The 19781-nt window shown below is 37.2% G+C and overlaps 1 protein-coding gene across 1 annotated transcript in view; it reads left to right on the top strand.

Moving 5' to 3' along the window:
- The window catches only part of syt7b (synaptotagmin VIIb), a 119346-nt gene that overhangs the window by 48327 nt on the left and 51238 nt on the right, over positions 1–19781 (top strand). The window contains exons 4-5 of the mRNA XM_079841337.1: positions 10573–10923; positions 17611–17730. Of these exons, the coding sequence (XP_079697463.1) occupies positions 10573–10923; positions 17611–17730 (471 nt within the window). The remainder of the gene's footprint in view (positions 1–10572; positions 10924–17610; positions 17731–19781) is intronic.

Here is a 19781-nt window from a genome sequence, read left to right on the forward strand (position 1 = left end):
ATAATTACAGTCCACATTCCCTCCCACAAACACACACACTCATAACACCAGTACGTGTTCAATATATGATCAGTAAGATGTCTATTCAGTCATCCACTGAAGAAATACATGATTTTATTTGATTATTTATTTTTTTAATATTTAGTTTTTCCTGGCCCATTTTTTATCCATATAACAGAAGTGTTTAAATAATAAAAAATTTTTTAAATTACATTTTCATACGAATCATGCAAAATCACCTCCTCAAAATCACCGTCTCATAAGATCAGGATGGTGGTACCATAAAAGCAGTCTATATTACTACTGTATGTGCTATAAATTACTTGTGCTATTAATCTAAGTCAGACAAAATCTGCAGGCAATTTTTTTTTTTTTTTTTTTTCTGCACTGATTTTGGGAAACTTTGTGATAGATGTACTTTCCCATTCTGTGAATTTTCCTGCAGGCACAGATTTCATGTGGGATTTCCACACTTCCACCGCTCTCAAATTTCATTCGCAAATTTCATTTCGGATCCCGTGACGGCTCGTGATGTGGCAAGTTTGAAAAACACATCTCCAAATGATGTTTGAGAGCTGCAATTTGGAAGATTAACGACTTAAATTTTTGTCTGTTCCTTGCTCAACGCTATCATGTGACCTCAGACTTTGAATATAGCACATGAGTCATACTGTATGCACTACTGTACAATAGATACAGATTTAAAAATAAGAGTTAATAAGAACGAAATTGCATTTTTTGAGGTGAACTGTTCCATTAATGGGCCGATGGATCGCTAAAACATTTCTCAAGCCCCCAGTTCCCTACAGCCCTGCCAGCAGCACTAATGTTTCTAACCGCTAACATTTCACCCCCAGCCCATGGATGGTCTCCATGGAGACGGACAACCCTCAAAATCCCTGACCTTTGACCTGAAAGGTTTAGATGCATTCAAGAACTACTTGATTGGAAGTGTATTGGTTTCTTGCCATCTTATCTAGTCCTGATTGAATGTTGAGGGTTGACCGTTGGCTCTTCTGCTGTGTTGCTGTGCTTTTTGTGCCTTTATGGTTGTATTTGTACGTGTTGTATTTCGTCTCTCCAGTCACCTGTAACTTCCCCATTGTAGTTTGACTCTCAGTCTGGACCTGTGTGACACAGTTTCAGGAGTGTACAAAAACATCTTCTTTTTTTCCTTTCTAATAATTGTTGTACTTAAACTTTAGTTAGTTGCCAACATTTCTATTTAGCTTTTCTGAATTTTTAGTATTTATATTTTCATTTATTTAATCTTTAATTCAATTAACGGAAATGGTTTGGTTTTTCACATTGGGTCCTATTTTAACGCTCTAAGCACATGACGATATACAACCCTTTCTGGCACTCCGACCGTCATTAAACTAGCAAAAGTTTGATAGACTCAACCCTTCCCCAGAGAGGAGTCCTTTTATTTGTAATATTTAAAAATGTTTGCGTACTGCTGCGCATCCCTGTGTGTGTAATAAACAGAGTGTACATGGGTTGTGCACCCGCCTATAGCCGCAAATTACTAATGCATCCTTTAAATAACACAAAAATACTGCAACTTTAGACCAGTTTTTTGTTGGTCAATGGCGCAGTCGTGTTCAGCTGCAGTTGCGACGCGCCAACAATGCACCTGAACGCACCTCGTTTTTTAGACCAGCACGCCCATGGGCGAACAGAAGTGCGAGTGATAACTGCGCAAAAAACACTTTGGTCGCGCCTGATGTCGCATTGTGCCAGGTGTATGATAGGGCCCTTTAATTTAACTACAGGTACTTACTATAGTAATAACAGTAAATGATGTATAATTACAAGTAACTAACCCTAAACCAAGTACTCAGAACTTCTTTGAGTAAGTACAATGTAACTACCTCAACTTAAAATAAAATGTAACCAAAGATCTCATTGATGCTGACAGTGTGAACAACTTTAATAAGGAGATCTTTAAACACTATAGAATAAAAAATGAAAAGATTTAAGACACTACTTACAGCAGTCAGCAACCTTGCCATCTGCTTTAAGAAATGTCAAGCTCCCTCTGTTTCTGTTCACCCCCTGAGGTTGACACAAATGTTGCGTTATGGGTCATCTGTGTCTTAAGTGGCTGTCGTCGATCTGTTGCCGTCTATGCTAGTCACGACACCTGTGTTTGAAGTGCTAACCTTTAGTCTGTCTCTGCTGTCGCTGTGTAATCAGTTCTTCTGTCACTGTACTGTCCAGATCCAGTGAACATCAGTCCCTGTCTCACTTTGAAGGGAAAGCAAGAATGGTTAATACATGATGGGAAACACAATTTGATCCAATGCCCGGTATCTCTTATACAGTTTACTGATAGAAATGAATGTCAAAATATGTATGTGATCAAATTTAGTATTTGCCCAATTATACATACACTACCTTTCAAAAGTTTGGGGTAGGTAAGGTTTTTTTAATATTTTTGAAAGTCTCTTCTGCTCACCAAGGCTGCATTTATTTAAACAAGTAAAAACAGAACAATTTTAAAATGTAATTTATTCCTGTGATGACACAGCTGAATTTTCGGCATCATTACTCCAGTCTTCAGTGTCACATGATCCTTCAAAAATCATTCTAATATGCTGATTTGCTGCTCAAGAAACATGTCTGATTATCATCAATGTTGAAAAACCGTGAGGCTTATTTTTTCAGGATTCTTTGATGAATATACGCCTCAAAGGAAATCTTTTCTTGATGTTTTTACTGTAAATTTTGATCAATTAAATGCATCCTTGTTGAATAAAAGTATTGTCCTCCTCCGCCAAAATAAATAAATAAATCATATTAAACCCCAAAAATATAAATGATAGTGTGCATGCGATTTGAATATCATGTAGAAGTAGGGCTGCACGATTTGGTAAAAACATAATTATATTGCAATTATTTTGACAAATACTGTGATTTTAAAGTGTATAAAATGTCACTGAAACAGCTGCTCTCATGTTAAAAAGCATGTGCAAAACTGCAAACCAGTGCGCAAAGGCTTTTGTCTGTAAATTAGGTTGTGTATTAAACACGCTCCGCTGATGATAGAACGAATTGCTCTTCACGCTGAAGTTCTTCTCTTCTCTCGTTCAGTTGACCCAAAAGTGCAATGAAATCCAATTCTGCTTTCTTAGCATTCACACAGTTTTATGCTGGAAAAACATCAACCTTAAACCAGCCTAAGCTAGTTAGCCTGGTCTGTTTCAAAGTTTTAAAAGGGTTTTGCTTTTCAAATGTCAGGCTAGCAGACCTGCTGGCTGCCCAGCTTAGCTCTGCATTATTTTAGTGTTATTTATAAACTGTTATAGTATTTATTCATATTTTGAATTGGCTTTTTATTACTGTTATGTGATGTGTACTTTTTATCAGTCTTATTTCGCTTTATTTTTATTTCAGTTTTAGTCTGTCAATTAGAAAATTTGGGTTGCCCTCTATTTCCTCTTCTACTTCCACAGAAACCATGGAAACACCAAAGACTCTATATATTATGTTTTATTAAAAAGCAAGCAACTGTTTGGATCATTTATAGACAGAAACTAATATATATATATATATATATATATATATATACTGTATATACTGTATATAGTTTTGGATGTACGTAAAGGCACAATATGTAAGATTTTTGGATTAAAATATCTAAACACTAGAACAATGTTATATATTTTTTTGACGTGTACTTACATTATTCCAAATGCTTCCAACCATGTTTAAATCCAGAGAAAAAAGCTATTTTAATCAGGACACGGATTGTTTCATTGCGTCACCTGTCAATAACGGCATATCGGCGTTATCCTCGATTTCCGCTTCTACTTCCATAGAAACCATGGAAACACCAAATTTTATTAGAGAGGTGAGCAACTATTTGTATACTTTATCGACAGAAAACAAATCATTAATAGCTCAACACAGTTAGTCTTATTGTTTGAAACCTGTTTGTACCATGCCTCATAGAAATTGTTATTTTGTCAAGTGGCTAGCATAATCAGAAAGACCTTTATTTTTTAGTAACAATAATACAGCATTTTCTCCACCATACTATATATTTTAAAATTAACTGCATGTAATTTAGCAACACATTTGGATATTTATATGATATTCTAATATCAATCTTGCTTACTGCAATGTGCAAAAATTGTCTCATACCAGCCACAGAGCGAACGCACAGAGTAACGTTAATATAACTTTCAACACACTCAAATTTATTTTTATTATGATTGTTCTGGCCAAGTAAAACAGCACTGCGTTACCCCACAATTTTAATTCATCAGATAAACTGACCCGCCCTGCTTCATACCACAGTATCGTTCATAAAAATTGAATACATTATCTCACCCATGAACATAATTTCTGCCATCCTCAAGCTACGCCTTTGTTTTTGTTTTGAATTAGCGACCTCCAGTGGCGAAACTAACATACTGTGCCTTTAACACTAACACTTGCTTGTCCACACTATGCTGGGAGACTAGCTTAAACCAGATAAGACCAGCAAACTAGCCTAGGCTGGTTTAAGCTTGTGTATAGGGCAGTTCACTCTGTTTTTAATTGAATAAAATGATAAATAAGAAAAAAATCATACAGTAAAATGTGGGTAGGACACAATTATGAAAATTCATCCTAGCTCATGCATATTAATTACCATAGTCATAGTAGTCCTACCTGATTCACTAAAGTGGATGTTGGTAAAAAGGCGTTTACAATAGTAGAATTGGAGCTAGCAGTCATGTCTTAAAGTTATTCTTTTACATGGTCATTTTTAGTGTTTGAAAACAGCTAAAATGCCTATAACTATATTATTTTATTCAATTGTAGCCTTAAGCTGTTTAATAATCACTCGGGGCCAAATCGTGCAGCACTATATAGAACACTGAGGTGTACAATATTTTAGATTTTCTTTCAGACCAAGAAAAATAGATATTTTTTTAGCAAGTTCTCGCGGTGTAATTAATTTGGCTTCTTGCAGGGACAGTCTATACATCAATATTACTTTTCTTAAGTGTGCGGCATAACAAACAAATAGGATGCAATTCCAACAACATCTGCCTTCCTTTTACTGTCCGTCCATGTTCCCTGTAAATCAGACCCATCTGCTTGCTCTCTCAGCACCCGAGCGTCTGCCCCCTTCAGACCCCTACCGTCTACGTTCCCGTTACACCTGCTTGGTTTACAGCTGGGGTTCCAGTGGAATTGTTTTCTACCTCTGTTCCTTATTGCTCTGCCTGAAGGGTTCTGAACAATCTGTTTCTCTTCCTTCTGTCTGAATCTTTCATTCTTCTTCAAACTCTCCTGTCGTTTCTGTTCTTGCAAATCTCCTTATCTCTCTCCTCCCTCTTTCAGTGGATCGCTGGAGAAGGGGGAGGGTGGTGGGGGGGCAGTGGGGGGTCCCAGTCGCAGTGACAGCTGCATAGGCGCAGGGACCAGCAAGTCCGGGAGGTGGCAAACTGTCCAGAGCCACCTGCACTCCGGCAGCTTGAGACCCAACAAGTGAGTGTTAGAGGATTACTTCTTTTTCTTTTGAGCAGTTAGCGGCAAGAAAGCAAGCGGTTGCAAAAGAAAGCAAATGGTTTAGTTGATGTTGTTTTTTTTGGGGGGGGGTTTGAACTATTCCTTTGTCATTTTTAAGAGATTTTATCATGCTCTTTTTTCATACAATGACTGTGACCTCGACTGTCAAGGACAAAAAAAGCACCATTAAAAGTAGCCCAAGATCTGTTGACATATTTCACCAGGTTTGATTAAATGTCATTGGCTCACACATGTGTTTTGCACTACACTTCAAAAGTTTGAGGTCAGTAAGATGTTTTTGAACAAAGTCTCTTCTGCTCACCATTTGATCAAAATACGGCAAAACTGTAATATTGTAAAATATTTTTACAATTTAATTTTTTTAAATATATTTTAAATAGGGCTGTCAAAAGATTAATCGCGATTAATCGCATCCAAAATAAAAGTTTGTGTTTACATAATATATGTGTGTGTACTCTGTTAATTATTATTTATATATAAATACACACACATTCATGTATGTTTAAGAAATTTTTAAGATTTAAGAAATATTTGCATGTATATACTGTATATACATTTATATAATCTATAATATATATAAATATAAATGTTTTATATATAAAAATAATATTTTTCTCTTAAATATGTACATGCTTGTGTGTGTATTTATATATAAATAATAATTTACAGAGTACACACACATATATTATGTAAACACAAACTTTTATTTTGGATGCAATTAATCGCGATTAATCTTTTGACAGCCCTAATTTTAAAATGTAATTTATTCCTGTGATTTAAAGCTGAATTTTCAGCGTCATTACACCAGTCTTCAGTGTCACAAGATCCTTCAGAAATCATTCTAATATGTTGATTTACTACTCAAGAATATATATATATATATATTCAGGATCCTTTATTAAATAGAAAGTTCAACGGATTAACATGAATTTTAAATGGAAATCTTTTGTAACATGCTGAATAAAAACATTAATTTCTTTCCAAAAAAATTTTTTTTTTACTGACCCTTAACTTTTGAATGGTAGTGTGTGTGAATGATGTGTGTGTGAGTGAATAATGACAGATTTTTTGGGTGAACTATTCCTTTAAATAGCAAGTGTAAGCTAAAATTTTGTTAAATTTAGTTTTAAAAAGCAGGTAAATACACTTGAAGGAATTATCAAGTGCATACAGTATATGGAATAAACCCAAGGTACTGTTAATTGGAGATAACAAATAATGGGGTTGCACTGACTTGCATTGGGGAAAACACCAGTGTGTATATTATAAAGTAATAATGTCGGTATATGTAAATATCATTTTTTTTCCTCAGTGTCACACACCATTAAATACAGTTTCATGTTTGACACACAGTTTAATCAATGTCAGTTTTAAAATAATAGACCAATCAGAAAAATGTGGGGTTGTGATTATTACATTATGTATAATGATTTATATTAGCAACATTGTATGAGAGATGCGTCTATATCTGTTCATTTGCATTACGCTCCTGTTACGCTATAGCCGTTTCTGAGTTGTGTGAGCGGCCCCTGAGTGATGACATTTATGACATTAAGCTGTCAATCGTAGCTTTCAAGTATTTCAAAATGTGTAGCTCTATTTGAAAACATTTGTTCTAAGATGTGTAGGAAGTGCAAATAGGGAGTTTATATTTCCAAACTATCCTTTTGCAAATATAGTAATTAAAAGCACATTAAAACAATATTATATTCACATTGTTGCTTAATTTGATCATAATCATCATGAATATCATCTCGCCCAGGCCTAATGTCACGTCTAGTGGGCTTCATTGATCAAACAGAGCCTCACGTCACCAAGCCTTTTAAAAATGGAGACACCTGAAATGTAGGAAAAAATTTCACTGACTCTTAAAATCATTTGTTTATTTTGTTATTTTCTATTTAGTCGCATCTTTTTCAGTCCTCCAAAGCTGTTTATCTCATTTCTTGTTTCCGTCCAATCCCTTCTTCAGCCTATAAATGGTTTCTAGAGTTGCAACCCTTCCTCTCATATCTTTCTACTCCTCCTCTTGCCGTCTTATACACACATCCTCCATCAGCATTTCTATTACCTGATGTCTTGAAGCTCTGCAATAACAAGAAACTAAAGCTTAAGGATTTACTGGAGGAGTCGGAGAATCACCAACACTTCTCCTTCAACCCGTGTCTGGATGAGTGCAGATGAGAATGTCAGTGTTTGTCAGGATTGCTTTAGAGAGTCGTCCTGAGAAAGATTTTTCTTCAGACAACAGAGGTTAGGTATTTCCTCACCAATCAAATATTTATCACAGTGAAGGAGAACAGTTAAAGGAATAGTTCACAATAAAATTGTAATTGTTTAATCACCGTTATGTTGTTCCATACTGTTCGGCTTTCTTTCTTTCTTGGAACCCAATAGGTTTATTTTATTATTTGAATTTGATTTAATTGAATTCTATTTTTTTATTAAAAGATTATTATTATTTATTATCATTATTGTATCTGGTCACTGTTTTCCTTGACAGTATTTCTTTTCCTTTTTTTTCTTTTATTATTGAACTATTCCTTTAAGGTGAGACTAGCAAGTACATTGATTTATTAAACTTAGTTTTAGCCATGAAAGGATAAGATCCTTTATAACTTTCCAATATGAAATTGCTCCTGCATTACAGAGGATGTGACAGAAGCTTTATTAATGTGATGTGCACTGATGTGCACTGTTAGCCACTGAATATTTAAAGTTCATCTGAGGAAGTACTGGCCTAAAATTGCCTAAAATTGGTTTCTCGAGCCCGTCTTTAACAAAGCGGTTGTACTTTAATGTTGAATTTCACACAGTATTCATGTCTGGCAAGGGCTAGAGGCTAGATGAATCCAGCAAAAGAAAAACCTTTCCTTTTTTCCCTCTAAAATAACGACACTTCTTTTGGGGAGCTGTATTTTTTCATTCTTTGACGCGTTCTTTTGCTTCTGTGTTTTCTCACTTTGATCATTGTTTCGACTGAGTCCGCAACCCCCACACATTTATTTTTCTTCCTTGCTTTCAAAACCTATTTATAACACACAGAACTGAAGCAGATATGAGTAAACGAGTAGATGGGGAATGTAAGTTCCTTAATGGCAGCTCGAGCTGCATAATGGGTGTAAGTGCAGGGTGGTATATGCATTACATACATGCAAATATACTTTGTATGTATGGAATGGTATCTAAAAGTCGTGTGAAACGAGTGCCGTCGCATCACGCTTGCGGCATTATAATGTGATTTAAAATAAGACATGTTCATGGATCAACTTCCTTGTCAGAACTGGAACAAAATTTCAATCAATCAATCAGATTTTAGCACAAGGGTTCATCGAAAGACACTTTCACATGACTCACGTCAGGGCTTCAGTTCAACTCTTGAAACAAGCACCATGCACTGCTTTGACATCCAGGTTTTGTGCTATTTTACTATCAGTCTCAGAATATATCAGATAATTCTTCCAATTTGTCAATAAGTTTATTGTATCTTGTTGGCTAACATGGATAAAGTTTTGCCTTGGAAGCATCAGTATGAAAGTGCTGAACACTAGTAAAGTAATATTTTGCATCATATGCCCTTGTTTTCCAGCAAAGATGTGTTTTTGAATTTATGTAACATTTTATTGTTAAAAATCAATATTGACTATTCTTTTATGGCAAGTAAAAATCATAACTACACCACAAATTGTCCTTATTTTGAGCCCTACGCTCAACTCAATATCTGTTTTTGATTATTTGTGTTTTTGATTAATCGTACAAATTAGCCACTAATTCGCCAAAACATAAATGTTTTTATAGTTTGCAAAGAATGACAAAGGATGTTGATCCAGGAATATACTTGGCTAAATCATGTCATGCCCTATAGAAATGCCTACTCACCAACTCTAACAATCATACTAGCTTTCCATTGTGACATTCGAAAGACAATCACAGTAGTAACTCCTTCATTTAACTCATCTACATGAATTCATTAATGCGCCGCTGTTCCTTTTGCAACCTTGACGTGTATAAAAAGCATAGTGCCAGAGTTTGAGTTATTGCTGACATTCATTCCCTTCACAAATAAGCTCAGTAGGGACGCCTCCCTTGAGTACCGTGCGAGAATTACAGCACTGGGACCTTGATAGGGGTGTGTGGCGGGTAACCCTGGTGCAGTAAATCCTCCAGCAGAGCATTAGCATCAAACAGAACAGCTCAATGGGACTTTACACTAATCAGACATGATGCAGAGAAAAGGAAGCTGTTGGGAAGGGTTGAATGGATAGAAACGATAATTGAATAAACATATTTAAGACATAGAAACTAAGTATATAGAGAGATCTTTAGCGGAAGGAAGTTGGGTCTACAAGACTACTCCTTCATCAGGTCATGCCAGAGGAAACACAATTACCCCTTTTCCATTGAAATGGTGCAGGTGCTCATCCCGGAGGAACTGTGAATGTTGTCAGAACTGGTGTGGCACAAGATTCTATCCTTCTTGAGAGTCTTGAGAGTTTTACGAGCATATTTTAACACCCAAATTCAATGTCTTTGTCACATCAGAAGTTGCTACTATCAGTAATTTAATTATGCAACAAATAAATCGAAAATTTTCTGTGGTAAAAATGGCTCTAGATTGTCCACAGGCTCTGGTACCAGCACCGTCATCCTGTCGATGGAAAATGGGCGAATGCGCGTGTAAGTGAATGTTGCACATTTTGCTAATGCTGCTGCCTAACTTTACTTTCTTTTTCTTCCCTCATTCCCTCATTGTGCCTTTGTCCCCCCAATGGACATCTTAAAATGTCTGTTCCTTCACGTTCTCTTACCCGTCCCTCCCTCAACTCAATGGTCTTGTTTGTTTCTCTTCTGTGTCCCAACACTCTTCCTCATTCTGTCGTCTTTTCATGTCTGGCTTCCTCTCCCTTGTCCTTTTTGGTCTCTTTGGTCTTCATTAATCGTGTTTACCTTCTCTTCCCTTTATCTTGTGACTCCCTTTCTGTCCCTGTTTCTCGTCTTCGTCTCGCCCCACAACTTGGCCCCTTTCGTATTATTTGGTGCCAGTTTTGGGGACCCCTCTCTTTCCACCACCTCCACTTTGGAGCACATCCCGTCCTCAGCAGCCCGCCCCAGGCCCCTGGTCAGGCAGCAAAGCCTCCAGCAGCCCCTAACCCACCAGCCCCCGCCAGGCCCCAACGACCCCCCAGCCACCTCCCAGAGTCTGGGCCAACTGCACACTGGGCCCGGGGGTGGGGGCCACCGGGGGGGCCCGCGGGGGGTGCGTGGTAGCCCGGCTGGGGCAGGGGCGTCCCGCTACAGGGCAGGTGGAGGGGCAAGATCACGGTCCAATCCTGGAAGCTGGGACCACATGATGGGGCAGATCCGGACCAGAGGCATGGATGTCAAGTCATTCCTGTGAGTATCAAATACCAATATGAGCATTTTTGAAAATATTTTCTTGCTGTTATTGTAATGTTAACTGTCGTTGTCCTAGTAGCACTTTATTTAAACTTAATTGAAACATTGGACATTGCATTACCATGGAAATGGTACTTTAAAACCTTTTAGCGGGCTCAATATTTGTGATATAAATTTCAAATTTGGAACACAACTTGATTAGACATATGGCTTTGATTTTCTAGCAATTATAGAACTACAACAATTTTAGATCAGATTTACCTACGCTCAAAAAGGGGGGTGACATTTAACAGGTTAAAGTTGAAGCCACTAGTAGCGCCACTGGTAGAATCAACTGGAATTGCAATTATAATGAGAGTTTCCAAACTGTCTGAAACAAACGGAGCTCTAGTAGTTGTCTCTCTTCACTAATCTGGGAATGGAGAAAGTATAAATTTAACACTTCATGTTATGCATCTGTAATGCAAGTGGACTTACCCAAGATGCTCTTCTGCTTCCTAGATTTCTCGATTTTAATCGATTCTCATTTTTATGAACCAATATCGATTCTTAAATCCTAAGAAGCATGCAGCTCACGTGAACTGATCATCTCCGCTATAATACCAGTTACAGTGCGAAATAAACTTGAATGAGCGTCTAAAGGTATGTTAAAAGATACATTAAATCCGTAGCATGTCTCATGCAATCACTCAGTGTTTCACCCGCCGAAAAAAGACGTCAACAAAACAGCTTATAAACAATGTCACATAATGGCACATTTACCTCAGAAAAACCATTCAGTGTTTCCATAAACTCCTAGAAAACTGAACCCTAGAGATGAGCATTTTGATAAATATATGCACCACATTACATATTCATTATAATTTTTAATGGTCTTCAAGATTAATGCAAGTTTTGAATAAATCTGTCAAGTTTTTATGATTGCCACCATTTAAATGTTTATATTTCAAAAACAAATTGGAGTAGAAATAATGATCATGTAATTGTAAAGTTAGCATTATAACTTTATTATTTAGAAGTTAATTATATAGTTATATAAGTTAATTTTAACATTCAATATTACAGTAATGTAGTACCAACTTACACCCATGTATAGTTTACAGCATTAGTTGAGAGCCATGTACTGTATCTGATATAAATCTACAATAATCGATATTGAATCGAATCAAAAGCTTGTGAATGGAAATCGAATCGAATCGTGAAATTTGTGTCAATACCCAGCCCTACTCCAGAGTATTGGGGTGTCGAACAGAGGATAATGGTGGATGGAGTTAATTTAATTACCCGATATATTACTGTAGGGAACCCTATGATTGAAGCTGAAGTTGGGCTTTCAAAGCCCATACATGTGGTGCTGGTTGTGTGAATATTCACCATCTTTACTCTCATTTTATAATCGTCACGTCTGTCTGATGAACTGCGGGTTGCTACACCACTCACTTTATTAATGCTACCATAGTAACTTCTCCATTTCTAATGAATGCTGAATATGATTCATGTTTTTGCCCCCAAGCGAATCCTTTTAATATTCGTGTCTAGAATACCCTCATATCACTGGATCCATGTGTTTACTCTGCTGAAAAGACCAGTTTTTAGTTTGCAGTAGGTGTGTCTGGTGGGCCAGAATAGCCAAAATTCTCCAGAGTTGTCCCTTGTGTTGGTTATGCTAGTTAAGAAGCCAGATGGAAACACCAGCATCCAAAACACACCACATGTGTGTATTTTGAGCAGTTCTGTGTCTCATCTGATCATGCGATGTGATTTCTTTACGCTCTGTCACTTGGTCATGCTTGATTCATGACTTCTCTTACGCACTACTGCTTGCTCATGCCAGCCCGGGCACTTTGTTTCTCATCGTGCTCTGTCGCTTTACTCATGCCTGATTGCGCCCTGTCTCTCTCTGCGCCCTTCTGTCTCTCTCTCTGTTTGCCCATCTGTTTGGTTTGAGCGTCTTCTTCATGGCTCTACACCTGTCACCTGTGCACCGCAGGGTAGAAGAAGCCAGAGGACGTGGATTAGTCAACTGTGTCTATCTTTATCTTTAAGAGGACACATTTCAATCTGCGTCATAGAGGAGGGAACCTCTTTACATAATCAATGTGCGTTTATCCACGTCTGAGGCCCTGTTTACACCTGGTATTAAGATGCGTTTAGGTCGATCAGATCACAAGTAGACGAGGGAGACACATTACTGTTTACACCTGCTGTTTTAATCCGTCTCTTTTGTCCACTTTCAACCACTTCTGTCCTGATTTCTTTGAGGAGAGGGTCTATAGGTGGGTAAATAAGCTCACACAATTTGCATATGACAGCTCATTATTTTATATTTTTCATTTTTACTTGTTTTAGTCATTTTGTTATGTGCTTTTGTCATTCTTATTAGCTTTTCTAATTTTATTTAGCTTTGTTTTTATTTAAGTTTTAGGAATTTTAGTGCTTCAACTTCAACTTATTTTATTTCAGCTAGCTGTACAATGTGGAAGTTTAATCTAATATTTACATTTTATTTGTTCAAGAATCTGCCTACACATTGAATGTGACCAGATCATAGATAAACAAATTGTTTCTTAGTAATATTTTGAAATGAAATAAATCAACTTATAGTTTCTTTTTTGCTGTGGGATAGTGATGCAGTCAACACTGTATTGTTAGAAGAGCTGATCCGATGCAATGGCAAGAAATTCAGGTCTTAACAACTACGGCTAAATCAAATATCCAATATCTTTCATGAAACCCATTCAGTGATGTGAATACAGAGAAGAATAAATTAAATAAGTAACTGCTTTTCTATTAACTCTGTGTTTACAAATTCAATTGTGTTTGTGTATGTGTGTCTGCAATCTTAAACACAAGCCTGTTTGAGGGTGTATCTGCACCAAGGTCATTTAGCCGTTTACAATCCCTATAGGGGATTGTGTGTGTGTGTGGTCAATGGCTTAGAAGTCACTATATGTTCTCTAACGGACAGATCAACTCTATACAGCATTGATCTCCTGTCCTCACCATCATTACTACCATGATTAACTGTCATAGAGAGAGAGAGAGAGAGAGAGAGAGAGAGAGAGAGAGAGATGGTTCACTCTCAGACTAAGGAAGCGAGTATGCTTTCCATTTGGTCATAGAAAACTTGCCATTTTTGTTGAGAGAACCGTGAAGAGCACAACTTGTACTCTACCTGCCAGACAATGTCTCCAACAGAAAGACATTCACACTACCAATTAAAAGTTTGGAAACACTTGAGTAAATGTGTGTGTCTTAAGATCTTAAAGGATTAGTTCACTTTAAAATTAAAATTACACCATGATTTACTCACCCTCATGCCATCCTAGGTGTAAATGACTTTCTTCTTTTTGATGAACACAATTGGAGTTATATTAATAAATATCCTGACGCTTCCAAACTTTATAATGGCAGTGAACGGGGCTCACGAGTTTGAAGCTCAAAAAAGTGCACCAATGCATCATAAACGTACTCCACACGGCTCTGGGGGGTTAACAAAGGCCTTCTGAAGCGAACCGATAGGTTTTTTTAAAAGAAAAATATCCTTATTTAAAACTTTATAAAGTAAAATCTAGTTTCCGCCAGAGCTGCCGTATTTAACTTACGAAGAAAGTGTAACGCCTCTCGCAATGCAAAACGCTTGCGCTACGTCTGATGTCATACGTCGTGTTAGTTATGCTTTTTCAATTAGTGGAATACGGAAGACGGTCAACGCATCACTTTGCTTCAGAAAGCCTTTATTAACCCTGCCTATATATAATCATCAACCCTCCATCAGCGTGCTGGACAGTTGGTATGAGGTGTTTGTGCTGAGATGGTGGCGCTGTGCATTGTGGCCAAACATCTCCACTTTGGTCTCGTCTGTCCAAAGGACATTGTTCCAGAAGTCTTGAGGTTTGTTCAGTTGCAACTTTGCAAACCTTCGCCGTGCTGCCATGTTCTTTTTAGAGAGAAGAAGCTTTCTCTTTGTACTGGCATGAACTTTAACTGAGGCCTCTAGAGTCTGAGGTTCTTGGGTGTTTTGTGATTTCAGCATTGCACGGTCTGACCTTGGGGTGAATTTTCTGGGATGTCCACTCCTGGGAAGTTTGGGTCTTGAATGGCAACTGTCTTAAATGTTTTCCACATATGAATAATCTTCCTTACTGTAGAATAATGGACTTCAAATTGTTTGGAGATTGATGGCAGGAACAATTGGTTCTCTAAGATCCTCGCTGATGTCTTTCCTCCTCGGCATTGTGTCAACACACACATGAATGCTCCAGACCAGCAAACGGCCACAACTTCTGCTTTTTTAGAGGTGATCACACTTGCTGATGATCAATTAATCAAAGACATTTGATTAGCAGCGCCTGACTGCTACTTACACTCTTAATTCCTATGGAAGCAGTTAGGATATTTTTCCAATTCTTTCCTAAATGGCTTTATAATTTCTATACTTCAATTTGTATGGTCTAATTTGATGGCTCTCATCCTAAAATGTTAAAAATGGTAATAAAATATGAATATGGTGGGTGTGTCCAAACTCTTGACTGGTAGTGTAAATGCGTGAGGCGTGTAGATATAGTATTTGTGTGCCACAAGTTTCGATTTTAATCTCCAGCACAGTTAATATCCTTTAGCACACTGGCAATAATCATTCACTTTACAGGATTGTGTAACTGTAACCGGCTCCAGCTCTAATTCCCTGATACCATGATTGTCTGACAGGCAATTAAGCTCCTGCCTGCTCAGGGGACGTGAGTGATTTGTGCTGTAGCGCTGGAGCCGTGAAGCTCTGGGCTTTTGAGTGCTGAGGTTTTACTCTAGTGGACCTTAGAAGTGCATGTGCTTTATTGATTTGAACGCACACAATAACAAATCAATGGTGAAAAGATGCTGTGATACACAGTATAGACAAAAGGGAAGCTTAACATTATTATTTTTTAAACTAAAAAAATATATTTGTATTTATATTAAAAATACAAATTTAATAAAATTTAATACATTTTCAAGTTTTCTGTCATAACAAAAAAACATTTATTTAAAAATGGTTGAAATTTTTAATTTGAAAAAAAAACTTGCTTTTAAAATAAAAAAGTTTTATTTATTTTTTTAAAAATGGTTGCAAAATAAAACTAAAAATATTTATAAAAATACTATGTAAAAAAAACACATTTTCAAATGCAATTTAGCCTATATAAAAATGTATATTAAAGTATTTTTTTTTAAATATTAACATTACTTTTCTGCAGTTTTTAGATTTTTTTTTTATTTTTTACCAAGAGCATTTTGTGTGCAGTGCTCGATCAATCCTTTGATATGATGCACACGGCCCTGCTGCAGATGAAATCAGAGAGGAGACACAAATCTCCCTTTAGGACCCTGCTGTGAAATTTGAGCTGATGCCTCTTGTGAAGGCCATTTACAGCCCTTGTAAGGGTGATGTTTCAGACTCACCGTAATCGATAAACGAGTGTGTGTGGGCTTAATGCATTCCTGCGTAACACTGATTCTGTCGTAGCCCCCAGCCAAGCATGTTTTACATGTCAGTCTGCCGATTCCTTTATGAGCGTAAATCGTTATAAAACCTGTTGATTAATGGAGTCTGAGAGAGAGAGGGGGGGGGGGGGGGGTCGTTAGAGAGAGATGGATAATGTATTGCCCAGCGGTTGCCCTTTTATAGTTCAGGAGATATAATGAAGTTCTCAGTTATGTTTCATATTGGTGTCAACTTTGTTTCAGCGGTCTCTCTAAAGATTCTTTCATAGATCTCAATTTTTTCCATGCATTTGCATCTTTGACAAATCAGAGCACAGTTTGAGACATTATAGAGCTCTCGACTGAAGTTCTCCATTTGCTCTCCATTTAATCTAATTGCAGACTCATTTGTGATTTTTCTTTTCTACAAGATAGCTCTGCCATAATATGAGGCATAATGGTGTTCTCAATTGTGTTTCATTTAAGCATGAACTTTGTCTCAGTTGTTTCTTCTAAAGTTACTTGCGTTTTATAGCAATAGAGTGTTAAAGTAAATGTGGACAGAGGATCTCGGATAACTGAAAATTTGTTGTTAAAATCTCTGAGATTTGATTCCAGACTCATTTTGTCTAGAGAAGAAGCAATCAAAGTACTAGAGAGAACTCATTTATAAATGACAAATCCATTGGATAGAAGGAAATAAAAAAATATATGTGAAATATTACAGTTTAAAATAACTTTTATATTTGAATACATTTTAAAATATATTTATTTCTGTGATAACAAATTACTCCAGTGTTCAGTGTCATATGATCCTTCAGAAATCATTCTAATATGATGATTTCACAGACAGACAGACAGACAGACAGACAGACAGACAGACAGACAGACAGGCAGGCAGGCAGGCAGGCAGGCAGGCAGGCAGGCAGGCAGGCAGGCAGGCAGGCAGGCAGGCAGGCAGGCAGATAGATAGATAGATAGATAGATAGATAGATAGATAGATAGATAGATAGATAGATAGATAGATAGATAGATAGATAGATAGATAGATAGATAGATAGATAGATAGATAGATAGATAGATAGATAGATAGATAGATAGATAGATAGATAGATAGATAGATAGATAGATAGATAGATAGATAGATAGATAGATAGATAGATAGATAGATAGATAGATAGATTAGACAGGTTTGTTTGATTCTGCCTGTTTGTTTTGTGACAGAGAGGGGAAGATGGTTGTGCTGTCCCTCGCGATCGGATTGGCTGAGCAAGATGACTTCGCCAACCTTCCAGATCTGCAGGAGGTTCCATCAAACAAGGAAACACCTCCCACTGACAAAAGGTAATGGCTTGTTTCTGAATGGGTGTCAAAATAAGGCATTTATTAGTGTTTGACAGTTTGCCCCTGCTGGTAGATGCTATAACTACACCATTTGGGGGGGGAAATATATTCTTCCATTGCTGGACATTTAACCCTATAAATAATTTGAAACACAAATTTCTAAGGCCTCTAAATTGCCAACTTGATCAAGAGTTGCTGAAGAACCTGTTGTACATAATCTATATGCATTTTGTTGTCTGATTGATTATTCTTTTTTCAAGTAAAAGGCCTTTTAGTATAATTGTAACCCCCCACACACACACACAAACACACACATATTAGCTGTGTTTTTTATAAAGTAAACATAAGAATACATTTTAGATTATTATTAAGAAGCAACTAGGTTTACTTGATTGCACAAAGACCATTTTCTGAAAAAATCCCATTAAAAATAGATGATCAAATATGGCTTCTGAGGAGCGTTTATTTGTTCATCTCTCAACCGTCATTTATTGCATTGTTTTGTCCCTCCACAGTAAAAACGTATCTCGCGCGATCTTCACGTGATGTGCGAGCTACTGTATGAGTGTTCGTTTGTCACAATATATCAGGCATTAGTTCAACATAATACACATCTGATGGTCGAAACTCGCTTTAATGTTCAAACTGGCAGGGCTTAAAACACATAGAAAAGACAAAGCTTTGTGAGGACGCAGGTGAAAGAGTCTGCCTTCAGGGCGCGCGTGTTGTCAGAGACACGGCTCGGCTCTCTGTCACAGAAAGATTGTTTTTGAATAGTGCACAATCGCTTTTAATGTTGAAACTGGCAAGCCTTTAAACGCATGTACTTGACAAACTTTATGAGCACGAAAGTGAAAGCGATCTGGCTTCGCAGCTTGCGTGCGCCGCCTGTATGTGTGTGTGTGTGAGTGTCGGTGGCAGCGCGTATAGGCTATAAGAATGGCGATTGACTGACCTGTATATAAACTGTGTAAAACATGCAGATAGTGAATCTGAGCATCTGTAAACACAGATAACCGCTCCTGCATCTCTCTATGTGCCTGCAAACTGCACTTGATGTGACTGACGGGGCGGAGTCACGTGAAAACCGAAATAACCGACATGGGAAAAATACGTCGGTTAGTGGTTCTGAATGTCGGTTTCGGTTATTTTTCGATTAATCGTACAGCCCTACTCTGGGCAGATCCAATAGTTTTAAACTTCAACAGAGTACCCACCTTCAAGGAAGTTAACGCTTGTCAATGGAGAGTGGCCAGACTCTCTGTACAAATGAAATGTACGAGAGTCTAGTAGGACCAGGTTACCTCAAAATAGCAATGCGCCAACAATGTGCACTGTAAAAAAAAAAAATCTGGTCTCCAATTGAATTTTCTAGTGACAGATCACATCTAAATTTTTTCAGTTGGCCAAATTAAATTTCTGTGAATTGATGCAATTTAATTCACAGAAATTCAATTTGGCCTACTAAAAAAATAGATTTTTTTTTTCCTCCTTTGAGCTCCATATTCTTCTGTATCATACGACTGTATATGGGCCATAAAAGCCAAATGAGCCATAAAATCAATTATACAACAAAAACACATATGCAAAAATTTTTCTAAAGTTTTGTCTTTTCAGACCATTGTTTCATATTTCAGGGTTAACAGGGTTAAGATCAGTGCATTCTGATGAAATAATTGTTTTGCAATGTCAAATATTTCTGTATATTATAGTAGATGTTTAACAATTGGCTATTCTTTTTAGAGGGCTTTTAAAGGTGTGAAATGGACTTATATTTGTATCTATCTGCTGCTGTCCTTGACGTCACATGTCTGCTTTTGGTTAGCGTCACCAAATCAACAGTTAGTCATTGGCAAGTTCTGAATTACGAGGTCTGTTCTTTGTCAATCGAGTGCTCAATCCACACAAGCTCATCACAAAATCAATGGTCGTCCTTGTGTAGCTTAGCCGGTTATCAATCACGATGTCAATGAGTCTTACCAGTGGGTTTACTCCCTCTGCTCGCAACTTTTGACTTTGTCTTAGTGTTAGAATGACTCTTGCCTTATGCA

The sequence above is a fragment of the Gobio gobio genome (genome assembly GCF_949357685.1).
Source record: "Gobio gobio genome assembly, chromosome: 2".
Lineage (NCBI taxonomy): Eukaryota > Metazoa > Chordata > Actinopteri > Cypriniformes > Gobionidae > Gobio > Gobio gobio.